Below are 13,777 nucleotides of genomic sequence, written 5' to 3' on the forward strand. Positions count from 1 at the left end.
AAAAGAAATCCCTTGCCAGCAGAAACAGGACCATTAAATGAAACTCCTTATATGGTTGAATTTTTGAAACCCGAATGGGTGTTTCCTGGGTATGACTGTGCTTGATTGGAGCCCTAAAATTCTGTGCCAGAAAGTTGGAAGGAGGTGACTGAAAGACCCCAGGACCCTTGTTAAAAATGATGTTTCTAGTACAAAAGACCACTGTTGTAGCTTCCGGTACAATGTTAACCTTTGCTCTTGCTCCTGATTAATCCCTGTGATTCGGCCCACAAATAATACTATAATTGAATTACACTGTTGACCGTTGAAATTGAACCACATATTGCTTAAGTACATTGCTCTGCATGACCCAGGGCAACTGCCACATGCTCATTTTGCATCTGGCTTAATTTGTGGGCTGACAGGTTCAGTGGCTGCTCTGGGAGGCCATTTCTGCAGTAGTACAGAAAAGCCCATGGTCAGAACACAGATGGCCACTTATTCCTCTTCACCGTAGCAGGGGGTCGTTCATGCAGTCATCTGCAAGCTGTACCCATCGATGAGGAAGAGTTAAAAGGGGCCTGTTTTGTGACAGTTTTAAAAAGAGGTTGCTCTGGGCCTTGCTGTGAACTCTGATTAGTGTCTGGTGTTTCTTTCTTTCTTTCTTTTTTTTTTTTTAAGATTTAGATTTGGGGTAGAGTAAGTTCTGGTCAAGACGAGATTATTCACTTTGACTGATGAATGGCTATGGCATTGAAGGCTGCTGATCAGTCCATGCTCTGCACATGCTCAGTTAACTGGTCTGGTCCAGGTCCTCTCTGAGGTAGGTCGGCATATAGCACTCATGAGTAAGGGGGTGGGAGAACCTAACCTTGCCTGCTTCCCACTCAGGATTCAGGTGGAGAGCACTGTGCTCTGATTCTGACCTGGGCACGGTCAGAGTGGAAGTTTGGAGGTGACCAGGGGCCTGAGCTATCAAGACTATCTATCCTTTGTGTAAAGAGGTCGGAATGGGCCATGGTGGCAAGCACTGTTCAACAGCCATCGTTTTGATTTTTCCCCTTGCTACAGAGCACTCCTCCACTCCTTCAGGGCTGCACAGCCTCATTTTCTGTTCTCCGAAAGAGTTTGAGTAAAACTGGAATTCTCACTTGTTCCTTAAATACCTGCTCTAGTTGTAGGTATCGGAACTGACATACAAAACCACGTGGACCTGGTATTTTCTCCTTGAAAGATGTCCTGTTTTTAATGGTTAGAAACAGGTTTTAACTTCTTAGTTGAGTTTTGGCAAGTTGCATTTTTCTAAAAATTTTGCATTTTACTAAGATCTTTAATTTTCTTAGCATAAGCATGGCTATCATATTTTTTAAAGATCTGCTATACCTGTTGTGTATTCCTAATAGTGCTTAATTATGCCCTCTGTTTTTTGATCAGTCTTACCAGGGTTATCTTTATTATTATTATTTTCAAAGAACTGACTTTGCTGATGACTTTCCATCGTATGTGTGTGGCGTGTTTATTATTTATTCTGTAAATACATAAATATGTATATGTATTAGTCCAGGTTGTCCAGAGAAACAAAATCAATAGTGTGTGTGTGTGTGTGTGTGTGTGCACACGTGCGTGCATATCTGTGTGTATGTGTGCCTGTCCATGTGTGTTTAGAGAAAGAGATCTCTGAGAGAAACGCTTGTTGACTGGTAGATTTTAAGAAATTGACTCACGTGATTATGAGAGCTAGCAAGTTCAGTCTCTCCAGGATAGGGCAGCAGGCCGGAGACCCAGGGGAGAGCCAATGTTGCAGTTCCAGTCTGCAGGCCAGCTGCTGGCAGAATTCCTTCTTCTTCCAGGGAGATCTGTCCTTTTCCGTTATGACCTTTCACCAATTTGATGTTATGGAGAGCAATCTGCATTAGATACAACCTACTAGTTTCAATGTTAATCTTGTCTAAAAAATACCTTCACAAACATCTAGACTAAGGTTTGGCCAAATACCGGGGTACTCTGGCCTAGCCAAGTTGACACATGAAATTAACCACCACAGTATATGTGAATAAATATGCATTCTGTATCTATACTTAATATATATTCATATTTAACTTACTTGAATGGTTTTTGTCATTTTCTTCTCTGCTTACCTAAATGTATCTATTCTCTTTTAGAAACCAAATTAAGGGGCATCTGGGTGGCTTAGTTGGTTAAGCGTCCAACTTTGGCTCAGGTCATGATCTGGTGGTTCTTGCGTTTGAGCCCTGCATAGGGCTCTGTGCTGACAACTCAGAGCCTGGAACCTGCTTCAGATTCTGTGTCTCCCTCTCTCTCTGCCCCTCCCTCTCTCTCTCTCTCTCTCTCTCTCTCTCTCTCTCTCTCTCAAAAATAAATAAAACATTAAAAAAATTTTTAACCGAATTAAAAAACCAATCAATAATAATATGTTTTCAATTGACTGCTAACTTCCACGTGTTGTGGTTAAGTGGTCTCTAATACTTATTCTTTGGAATTTATTGATACTTGCTTTGTGGCCTTGATTAGAGCACTGTCAGCTTTCATTAATGTCCCATGTGTGCTGGAAAGGTGTGTACATTCTCCCAATTGTCAGGTGCAATGTTCTGTATTTGTTCATTACATCCACTTTGTTTAAATCTTTGCTATCATTACAGATTGTTTTGGTCTGCTTGATCTCATCAGTTTCTTAGAAATACATATTAAAATTATACTAGATGGTGGATTTTGTCTCCCTATAATTCTGGGTATTTTGCCTTATATTTTGGAGCTGTGTTTTGTATTATATGAATACACTTTTAGAGTTCTACCTTCCCGGTGAACACTTTTATCAGCATAGAGTAACACTCTTCATCTCTAGCAATGTTTTTTGTCTTGAAGAGTATTTTTTCTTGTGTTAATCTGTCCATTCCAACTTTGTTTTGGTTTTTCTTGGTATTATATTGGTATTGACCTTCTTCCATCCTTTTTCAGTATCAAGCTTTCAGTGTGCTTTTGTTTTAGATGTATCTTTTGCCAATGGGATATAGGTACCCTTTTACTTTTTAACCAGTTTAACAATACCTGTCTTTCAACCAGCTGGTGTCGTCTGTATACATTTATTTTGATGATTAATTCATCTGACCATTTTTCAACAATCTTATTGTCTGATTTCTACTTGTCTCACACTTTCTGGGCTTCACTCACCCCCCTCTTTTTTTTTTTCTTTAAACATCAAATTATTTGTATGTGTTCTTATTCCAGATTCTAGGCCCAGTTTCCTTCTGTAGGGTAGGCTTCTCTACTTTACTGAAGGTGTTGCCCTTTTGTATCCTGGCTTCGTGCAGAGGTCTCCCATCTGACCTCTCCCTTGGATCAGCCTAAACTTTGTCTCCTGTCCCCCCAAGTGGTCTGTGGCCCAGGTGTTAGACTGTCAGGGAACCGGCAGTGGCATCCTGGATAAACACCAGTTCAAATGCTCTCTTTCCTTTGAGGTTCTGAGCTCTGAAGATTTCCTTCAGTTTAGCTACTTAAAAAGGTGTGTGCACATGGGTTTTTGAATTTTGGGGTGTCCTTCGAGGGTTTTCTCTGTACAACTAGTCTGCCACTGCCGGCCCCTTGGCTGATGTAATGCTGTCCTTTTTTGGCTCACCATCCCCTTCTGCCATCTTCAGAGCGAGTGGTGACAGGTCGAGTCCTCAGGTCGTGTCCCTCTGACCCAGTCATCTGTGTCCCTCTTCTTATTTAACTGGAAACCTGTATCTCCCCCTCCTTTTCACCCATTTTGCCCAGTCCCCAAACCCCCTTACCTCTAGCAACCATCAGTTCTCTGTATTTGTAGGTCTGATTCTACTTTTTGTTTATTCATTTGTGTGGTTTATTTTTAGATTTCACATGTGAGTGAAATCATATGGTATTATTAGTCTTTCTCAGTCTGACTTATTTCATTTAGGATAATGCCCTCTAGGTCCATCCATGTTGTCGCAAATGGCATGATCTCACCCCTTTTTATGGCCGTGTAATATTCCTTTATACATGTCACATTTTCCTTATCCATTCATCTATCCATGGACACATAGGTTGCTTCTGTATTTTGGTTATTGTGAATAATGCTGTAATAAACACAGGGGTACGTGTACCTTTTTGAATTAGTGTTTTTGTTTCTTTGGGTAAATACCCAGTAGTGGAATTCCTGAATCATATGGTAATTCTATTTTTAATTTTTTGAGGAAACTCCATACTGTTTTCCACAATGGCTGCAGCAGTTTACATTCCCACCAACAGTATACGAGGGTTCCTTTTTCTCCACATCTTCGCCAATACTTATTATTTCTTGTCTTTTTTATTTTAGTCATTCCAGTAAGTATGTGGTCAGTTTGGGGGAAAAAATATTTCATATGTGCTTGAACACGGTGTGCCATCTCTCGTTGTTTGGGACAGAGTTCTTTGTCCTTTGTTGTTCTGTTGTATCACTTCATTTTTTATTTCCTGTTTAGCTCTGCTTGATCTGTCATTTCCTAGGTTAGATGGTCACAACATGCTCTCTTTTTTACACACCATGGGATTTGGTTTTTAAAATTTGTGTTTGAGATTCGTGCGTCCAACTTCCTCAGTGAGAAGGCCTGGAAATCCCCTACATCGTGCTCAGGACTGCTGAGCTGTATGGTTCCGGGGGTGCCATGTACACTCTGGACTACAGGTTGTCCTGGCAAGTTCTCTGTATTATATAAGCTGGGAGCAGTCCCTTCCAAGACTCAAACAAAATAGAGCAGAATTTTTCACTTCTTGAAGGTTTGAGAGAACTTACTTGTAAAAACACTCGGCCTGAAATGTTCTTTGGAAAAGAAATTTAAATTATGGTTCAAATGCTTCAAATTATAGTTTAAATTATTTATTTTACAGGACTATTCAGATGATTTTTTATTTGTTTTTATCATTTTATCCAGTTAATGTGTGTGTGTGTGTGTGTGTGTGTGTTTTAAATTTGTTTTTGGTTTTGTCTTGCTGGCCTTTGTTGTTTTTAATCTCTGCTAGAAAGTTAAATGTCTATTACTATTCTTTTAAGGCTCATACTTATATATTTAACATGCCTCCTTACCATGAAGGCTAAAGATAAATATCTTTAAAGAAGAGTAATGCTTCATCATTAATACATGACTCTTAGAACGCTTTGATTTCTATCAGTGCCCCATTGTCCACATTATTTTTGTGCAGAGTTCTAATGTCATCTTCATCCATATCCTCAAAATTATTATGTTTTTTAATTGGAAGTGTTTATTTTGTTTAACAAATAATTTTAACACAGTTGGTTCTTTCATCCCACACCTTTTTGCTTGCCATAGTTTCTTTCTTCATGAAGTAGATCCTTTAAAATTAATTCAGTAATAAATTGCATGAGTCATCATCTGAAAAATGTACTCTTTTTATTCTCTTTTAAAAGTTTATTTATTTTGAGAAAGAGAGAGAAAGAGCAGGCGCGTGTGTGCACTAGCAGGGGAGGGGCAGAGAGAGAGGGAGAGAATCCCAAGCAGGCTCTGTGCTGTCAGCGCAGAGCCCATCTTTATTTTATTCTTAATCTTGAGTGACAGGTTTTCTAGAAGTTGTAGATGAGGGGCGATCTGGGTGGCTCAGTCAGTTAAGTGTCTGACTTCGGTTAAATGTCTGACTTCAGTTCAGATCATGATCTCCCGGGTTTTGAGTTTGGGCCCTGTGTTGGGCTCTGTGCTGACAGCTTGGAGCTTGGAGCCTGCTTCGGATTCTGTGTCTCCCTCTCTATCTGCCCCTCCCCTGCTCACACTCTGTCTGTCTGTCTCTCTCTCTCAAAAATAAATAAGCATTAAAAAAAAGAAGCTGTGGATGATATTTTATGGTCATTGGTCATATATATAATGGAATATTACTCAGCCATAAAAAGAATGAAATCTTGCCATTTGCAACAACATGGATGTATCTAAGGAGTATAATGCTAAGTGAAATAAGTCATTCAGAGAAGTATGTTAACTATACTGAAATTACAATTTTTCTAAATTATAAATATATACATGTGAATAAATATATACATGTGTGTATATGTATATATACACACATGTATATATATATACACATGTATATATATATACACACACACATGTATATACATATATATGTGTATATATCTCACATCTTCTTTATCCTTTCATCTACTGAGGGGTACTTGGGCTGATTCCCTAATTTGGCTATTGCAAATAATATTGCAAAAAACATAGGACTGCATATGTCTTTTTGAATTAATGTTTTCATAGTCTTTGGGTAAATACCCAGTAGTGGAATTACTGAACCATATGGTAATTCTATTTTTAATTTTTTGAAATGCCTCCATACTGTTTTTCCATAGTGGCTATACCAGTTTGCAATCCTATCAACATTGCATGAGAGTTCCTTTTTCTTCACATCCTCACCAACACCTGTTGGTTCTTATGTTTTTCATTTTAGCCATTCTGACCAGTGTGAGGTGGTATCTCAGTGTGGTTTTGATTTACATTTCCCTAATGATGAGCAATGTTCAGCATCTTTTCATGTGTCTGTTGGCCATCTGGATGTCTTTGAAGGTCTGTTCACGTCTTCTACCCATTCTTTAATTGGATTATTTGGGGATCTTTTGGTGTTAAGTTGTGTGCAAACATCTTCTCCCATTCAAAAGGTTGTCTTTTAGTTCTGTTGATTGTTTCCTTTGCTGCGTGGAAGCAATTTATTTGTTTGCTTGTTTATTTAAGAGAGCAAGTGGGGGAGGGGTAGAGAGAGTGGAGTGAAAGAGAATCCCAAGCAGGCTTCACACCGACAGCACAGAGACTGATGTGGGGCTCAAACTCAAGAACTGCGAGACCATGAACTGAGCCAAAACCAAGTTTTGGATACATAACCAACTGAGCTACCCAGGTGCCCCAGAGGCTTTTTATTTTGATGAAGTCCCAATAGTTTATTTTTGCTTTTGTTTCCTTGCATCTGGAGACATATCTAGAAAACTGTGTCTATGGCTTATGTCAAAGAGGTTACTGCCAGTGTTCTCCTCTAGGAATTTTATGGTTTCAGGTCTCACATTTAGGTCCTTAATCCAATTTTGAGTTTATTTTTGTGGTATAAGAAAGTGGTCCAGTTTCATTGTTTTGTATGTAGCTGTCCAATTTTCTCAGCACCATTTGTTAAAGATACTGTCTTTTTCCCATTGTATATCCTTGTCTCCTTTGTCATAGACTAATTGGCCATATCATCATGGATTTATTTCTGGGCTCTCCATTCTGTTCTATTGATCAATGTGTCTATTTTAGTGCCAGTACCATACTGTTTTGAGTATTGCAGCTTTGTAGTATAACTTGAAATCTGGGATTGTAACACCTCCAGTTTTGTTCTTTTTCGAGATCACTTTGGCTATTTGGGGTCTTTTGTGGTTCCACACAAACCTAGGGATTATTCTAGTTTTGTGAAAAATGCTATTGGTATTTTGATAGGGGTTGCATTAAATCTGTAGATTGCTTTGGGTAGTGTGGATATTTTAACAATACTTGTTCTTCCAATCAATGAGCATGGAATATCTTTCCATTTGTTTGTGGTTTCCTCAATTGTTTTCATCAGTGTTCTAGAGTTTTCAGAATACAGGTCTTTCACCTCCTTGGTTGAGTTTATTCCTAAGTATTTTATTTTTGGTGCAATTGTAAATAGCATTCTTTTCTTAATTTCTTTCTGCTGCTTCATTTTTTGTATGTAGAAATGCAACAGATTTCTGTATGTTGATTTTGTATCCTACAACCTTATTGAATTCACTTATCAGTTCTAGTAGTTTTTGGTGGAGTTTTTCAGGTATTTTATATATAGTTTCATGCCACCTGCAAATAAGATAGTTTTACTTCTTAGGTACCAATTTGGATTCCTTTGTTTCTTTTTGTTGTCTGATCACTATTGCTAGGACTTCCAGTAGTATGTTGAATAAAAGTGGTGAGAGGGGGCATTCCTGTCTTGCTGCTGATCTTCAGGGGAAAGCTCTCAGTTTTTCACTATTAGGTATGATATTAGCTGTCGGTTTTTCATATATGGCCTTTATTATGTTGAGATCTATTCTCTTTAAAACTACTTTGTTGAGGGTTTTTATCATGAAGGAATGTTGTACTTTGGAAAATGCTTTTTATGAGATGATCATGTGGTTTTTATCCTTTCTCTTATTGATGTCATGCATCATGTTACTTAATTTGTGAACATTGAACCACCTTTGTATCCTAGGAATAAATCCCCCTTGATCGTGGTGAATGATTTTTTTAATGTATTGTTGGATTCAGTTTGCTAATATTTTATTGAGGATTTTTGCATCTGTGTTCATCAGAAATATTGGCCTGTAGTTCTCTTTTTTTGTAGTGTCTTTATCTTGTTTTGGTATCAGAGTAATGCTGGTCTCATAGAATGAATTTGGAAGTTTTCCTTCCTCTTCTGTTTTTTTGAAATAGCTTAAGAATAGGTATTAATTCTTCTGTAAGTGTTTGGTAGAATTTACTTGTGAAGCTGTCTGGTCCTGGATTTTTCTTTGTTGGGAATTTTGTTGTTGTTGGGAGTTTCTTTGACTGCTGATTCAATTTCATTGCTGGTAATCAGTCTGTTCAAATTTTCTATTTATTCCTGATTCAGTTTTTGGTGGTATGCCCTTAAGAATTTATCCATTTCTTCTAGATTGTCCAGTTTGTTGGCATATAATTTTTCATACTATGCTCTTATAATCCATTATATTTCTTTTGTGTTGGTTGTTATTTTTCCTCTTTCATTTATGATTTTGTTTGTTTGAGCCCTGTCTCTATTTTTTTCTTTTTTTTTTTTTTTTGCTCAGTCTGGCTAAAGGTTTATTAATATTGTTGATTTTTTTCAAAGAACCAGCTTCTGGTTTCATTGATCTATTCTATTGTTTTTTTAGTTTCTATTTTGTTTATTTCTCCTTTAATCTTATTATTTCCTTCCTTCTACTGGCTTTGGGTTTTGTTCTTTTTCTAACTCCTCTAGGTGAAGGTTAGGTTGTTTATTTGGGATTTTTCTTCTGTATTGATGTGTGCTGTATTGCTATAAACTTCCCTGTTAGAACAGCTTTTACTGCATCCCAAAGATTTTGGACCACTGTATTTTCATTTTAATTTGTCTCTATGTCTTATTTTATTTCCTCTTGATTTCCTGGTTGACCCATTAATTGTTTAGTAGCATGTTATTTAACTTCCATGTATTTGTGTTCTTCTCAGACTTTTTCTTGTGGCTCATTTCTAGTTTCATAGTGTTATGGTTGGAAAAGATGCACTGTGTGACTTTAGTGTTTTTGAATTTGTTGAGACTTGTCTTTTGGCCTAATACATGACCTATTCTGGAGAATATCCCATGTGCACTTAAAAAGAATGTGCATTCTGCTGTTTTAAGATGGGATGTTCTGAATATATCTGCTAGCTCCATCTGGTCCAAAATGTCATTCAAAGCCACTGTTTTCTTGTTGATTTTCTGCTTGGATGATTTATCCATTGATGTAAGTGAGATGTTAAAGTTCCCTACTATTATTGTATTGTTATCAATTACTCCTTTTATGTTTTTTTACTAGATGCTTTATGTATTTTGGTGTTCCCATGTTAAGCGCATCAATATCTATAGCTGTTATATCTTGTTGGATTATTCCCTTTATGATTATATAGTGTCCTTTTTCTCTTGTTACACTCTTTGTTTTAGTCTATTTTCTCCAATATAAGTATTGCTACTAAGACTTTCTTTTCACCTCCATTTGCATGATAAATGCTTTTTGTATCCCTTCATTTTCAATCTGCATGTGTCTTTATGTCTGAAATGAGTCTCTTATAGGCAGCATATAGACAGGTCTTGTTTTGTTTTGTTTTTTTTATCCGTTCTGTCACCTTATGTCATTTGTTTGGAGCGGTTAGCCCATTTACATTCAAAATAATTATTGATAGGTATGTACTTATTGCCATTTTGTTACTTGTTTTATGGATGTTTTTATATTTCTTCTGTGTTCCTTTCTTGCTCTTTTCTTTCAAGGTTTGCTGGCTTTTTTTACTGATATACTTGAATTGCTTTCTCTATTTTTTAGCATACTTGTTACCAGTTTTTGTTTTATGGTTAACATTTTACACATATAACAGTCTACATTAAGTTGATGGCTGCTTACATTTGAACCCATTAAAAGATCATTTTAAAAAATTTGATCTTTCACATATGTATTTCTGAACTGTGTGACATACATACTTTGTATAAGTGAAGTAGGACTGATTGTTACTGCAGCCGAACAGGCTAAAAGATCAGTAGCTTGAAACAGCAAAGTTTGTTTCTTGTTGATACTCTAAGTTCCCTCCAGATCTGCTGAGGGCTCTGGTCCATGTCATCATCCTTCTTGGACATGGGGTGATTCACTCTCTACCATTACCAGAGGCCAGAGCATGTGGAAGAGATATGGGGAATTATGTACTGGTCCTTAAAAACTTTCATGTTTATTGGCCAAGGGAAGTCATGTGGCCATAAGTAAACAAGGGGCAGACATGTAATCCCGCTGTGAGCCCAAGTAGAGGAGAACCAAAACATCTATAAATAACCCTAATTATTACCACATACCTTCTTACTTGCTTTTGGAATTGATCATTAAAAGGCTTTCAATAAAATCCTATGCTTGCATTTTACATGGCCTTATTTCCTCTAATAATTACTAAATCTGTTTTGCCTCCTTAAATGAAAAATTACCAAGTGACCTCCCTAAACATCAAAATTTAGTATTCATTGTGGTGATTTGTGTAGGTTTCAGGTTTCTTAGATGGTTTCAACTTAGGCTTCACATTAAAATCACCTAAGGAGCTTTTTATTATTCCAAATCACATCTTAGACCAATTAGAACTTCTGGAGGTAGGACCCAGGCATCTATAGTTTGTAAAACTCACTGTGCATATAAAATTGAAAACCTTTGTGCTAATCTATCTTCCCCAAAGAGTGCTTTGTTGTTCAAAATAAAGTAAGTGCCCCTAAAGAGAAGCTTTATTAGGGTTTGAGTATAAGGTGAATTGCTCTTTTCTGAGAAGTAATTTGGGGAATAACACCTTGTCTCTTTTCTATGTTGTGTTATATGTTATGTTATTGTCTCTTTTATATTGCTCTGTTACCCTCAAGTATGAAGGCATATATTTTCTTCTTTGTTGTAGCTGGTAGTTCTATTCTGATTTGTTTCCCCCTGTGGTTGTAATTTTTCCATAGGAGCTAATTATCTGAAGGGAATGCGTGGAGTATGGAATTGAGTCTTCTAGACAATTGTTGCCTTTGTTAATGCTAGGCCTTAGGAGTTTCACCATTCTGGGCCATTTTGTGAGCCTGTATGTTGATATAAATTGCAAAAAAAAAAAAATTACAGGGATTTAAGTCTTTTATGTATACATATACCACATCCAAAAATAGTCACAGATACACACACCCACACACACACCCCTTGAATGGTAGGGAAGAATCCCAAGGCTTTAGGGCAGAGAAGGGGCCCAGAGAAAGGAAGAGACTTGTCCAAGACCACAGAGTGACCTAAAGTTAATGAAAATCTTGGTCTCTTCACCTACCCATGGCCTGACTGGCCTGACTTATCCTCTGTTTATAAAGGTATCTGTGTTGGAGCATGTCTGGGATGGTCAGGGATTACTCAGTGAATTGGAGACTGGGGGATCTTCCCCTGCTTGGTCCATTTTCTTCCCTGAGGTTGGCTGTGGCCCTTCATAGTCAACTCTCCATCAGATTTGTAGGGCCTAGAAACTGCTGACCATACACTAGAGTGTGGGTAATCCACAGTTTCCCAGCTCCCCAGAGCCATGAACTTGTTTGTGGATTGTGACCCACAATTCCCTCTATCTTGTGCTTTCAGAAAGCAAACCAGCAATCAAATAGTAATTGTTTCCTTCTGTGTGGATTTTTCCTTGCAAAAACTGCCGTGGCAACTAGGAAGCTGGCTCTTAGCGGGGTGGAGGGACCTAGATTTAGACGTCAGGCCTGCCCGTAACTGTGGATGTGGTGGCCCTATTGCCCATATTTTCCAGCAGAGCCCTGCATTCCAAGTATTTTATCCTGTTGGCCTTACAAACAATCCAAATGTCCTAGAAATTCCACTATCGACACCACATTTTCTAAAGTGTTTTTTATTGCTGAAAAAAGCACAGAAATCCTTTGTCAGACTGTGTCACCCCAGTCTTTGGTTTGAAAAATAGACCACTGTGTTTATGCAAAGAAGACTTTTTGTTTGTTTGTTTGTTTGTTTAAATGGTGAGGTTTACAAAGGCAAAAACAGCCCCTGTTTAGGACACTTGAAATTAGAAAGAGCTGACCCAGTCTGAGCTCTCTTCCTCTTAGCTGTTCCTCCAAGCATGCATGCATGTAGTCAGATGCCCCTTCGACATCTGCAGGGCAAGGGCCGTGATGGCAGGAAGTCGGCCAACTGTGACAGGGACCCTGCCGTCAGAGTTTCATGGTCCATAAAAGGGAGGATGAGATGTGGATTCACCGTAACTAGTGCAGCTTTAAAGTGTGAGTACGTTAGGGGATGTTGAGGTCCCCCAAGTGGGAAAATCCAGAAAGATTCCGATTCACTAAACCTCATCAGAGCTGAGACTGGCAGTCTACGGCATTGTATTGCACAGAGCGTGTCACTGGGCCAGGCTAGAGTCAGGAATCACTGTGGGAGGAATGGAGAGGAGAGGAGAGGAATACATATACAGGGAGGAAAGGAATTTTTGGTGCCATCTGTGCAGACAGCCCTACGACATTAACTTAAACTGATGGATCTAAAAGCTGAGGAATGGCAGCTCATTGTTTTAGCCAGTGTATTTCAGGTCACTGGGAAGGGCCGGCTGTGTTCTCCCAGTTGTCTAGGGGTGTGAGCTTCTGTACATCATTCTCCTTGGGCAAGTTGTTCACCTCAGTCCGATCTCTTCCTGCCATGCCGTGCCCAGGATCGAAGATGGTTACTGCCGAGTTTACTTTGAGAATGATTCTGCTGAGGCAGAAGTGATTTTCTAGGTTTCTTATCCAATCTTCTTTCCCCTATCTCTTCTCTCTTTGCTCTTTACCAGTCCCTTGCCCATGGCATCCACCCTTCTTACCAAAGTTCCTGACTCTCTTTCGTTCCAGGCACTAAAACAGGTGCAGATATCGGTGACAGTAGCTGCGAGCCTGCACTGGCCTCTCCGGCCTCCCACACGAACCCTTTCCCAGTGCTCCATCTCGTTGAGGACTTGAGACTGGCACTGGAGATGCTGGAGCATCCTCAGGAGAGAGCAGCCCTCCTGAGCCAGATCCCGGGCCCCACAGCTGCCTACATAAAGGAGAGCTTGGTGAGTGGGCCCCTGGCCTGTTTGGGAAACCACTGGGAAACATAACCACACAACCACGAGGCCTACAGCATGCCACACTGCCTGGGACTATTGCCTCATCTGTGCACTTTGCAGCCTCTTCCTGCTTCCCATCCAGCTTTGGCCAGCCCCCATTGGGTGGTCCTTTCCAGCAGGAAAGGCCCAGGCAAGCAGCTTAAGCCACACAGTCAGGCTGCCTGTGTGCTCCCGTCATGCTCCCTGAGAAGGGGGAAATCTGGGGTTGAAGGAGAGCAAGGATGAGCATTTTTCCAGGCAGGATTACATGTACAACATGCCGAGTTATAATCCCCAGCTGGGGTCTCTATACTTGGTCGTGCCCCCCACTCCTTGTTTCTTGCAATAGAACCTTGTCACCTCACCTACTCCTTCACTGCTGCCCTTGCTCTTCAGACCTCTTTCCCCTGGTGCATTCTGTCCCGAGTGGG

At 39.2% G+C, this 13,777-nt stretch overlaps 1 protein-coding gene across 7 annotated transcripts in view; it reads left to right on the plus strand.

Annotated features, from left to right (window-relative positions):
* PPFIBP2 (PPFIA binding protein 2) overlaps positions 1–13,777 on the plus strand; it is a 157,935-nt gene that overhangs the window by 36,175 nt on the left and 107,983 nt on the right. For all 7 annotated transcript variants that reach the window (XM_047876792.1, XM_047876794.1, XM_047876793.1 and 4 more), the window contains exon 3: positions 13,111–13,313. In XM_047876792.1, the coding sequence (XP_047732748.1) occupies positions 13,111–13,313 (203 nt within the window). The remainder of the gene's footprint in view (positions 1–13,110; positions 13,314–13,777) is intronic.

The sequence above is a fragment of the Prionailurus viverrinus genome, chromosome D1 (assembly GCF_022837055.1).
Source record: "Prionailurus viverrinus isolate Anna chromosome D1, UM_Priviv_1.0, whole genome shotgun sequence".
NCBI lineage: Eukaryota > Metazoa > Chordata > Mammalia > Carnivora > Felidae > Prionailurus > Prionailurus viverrinus.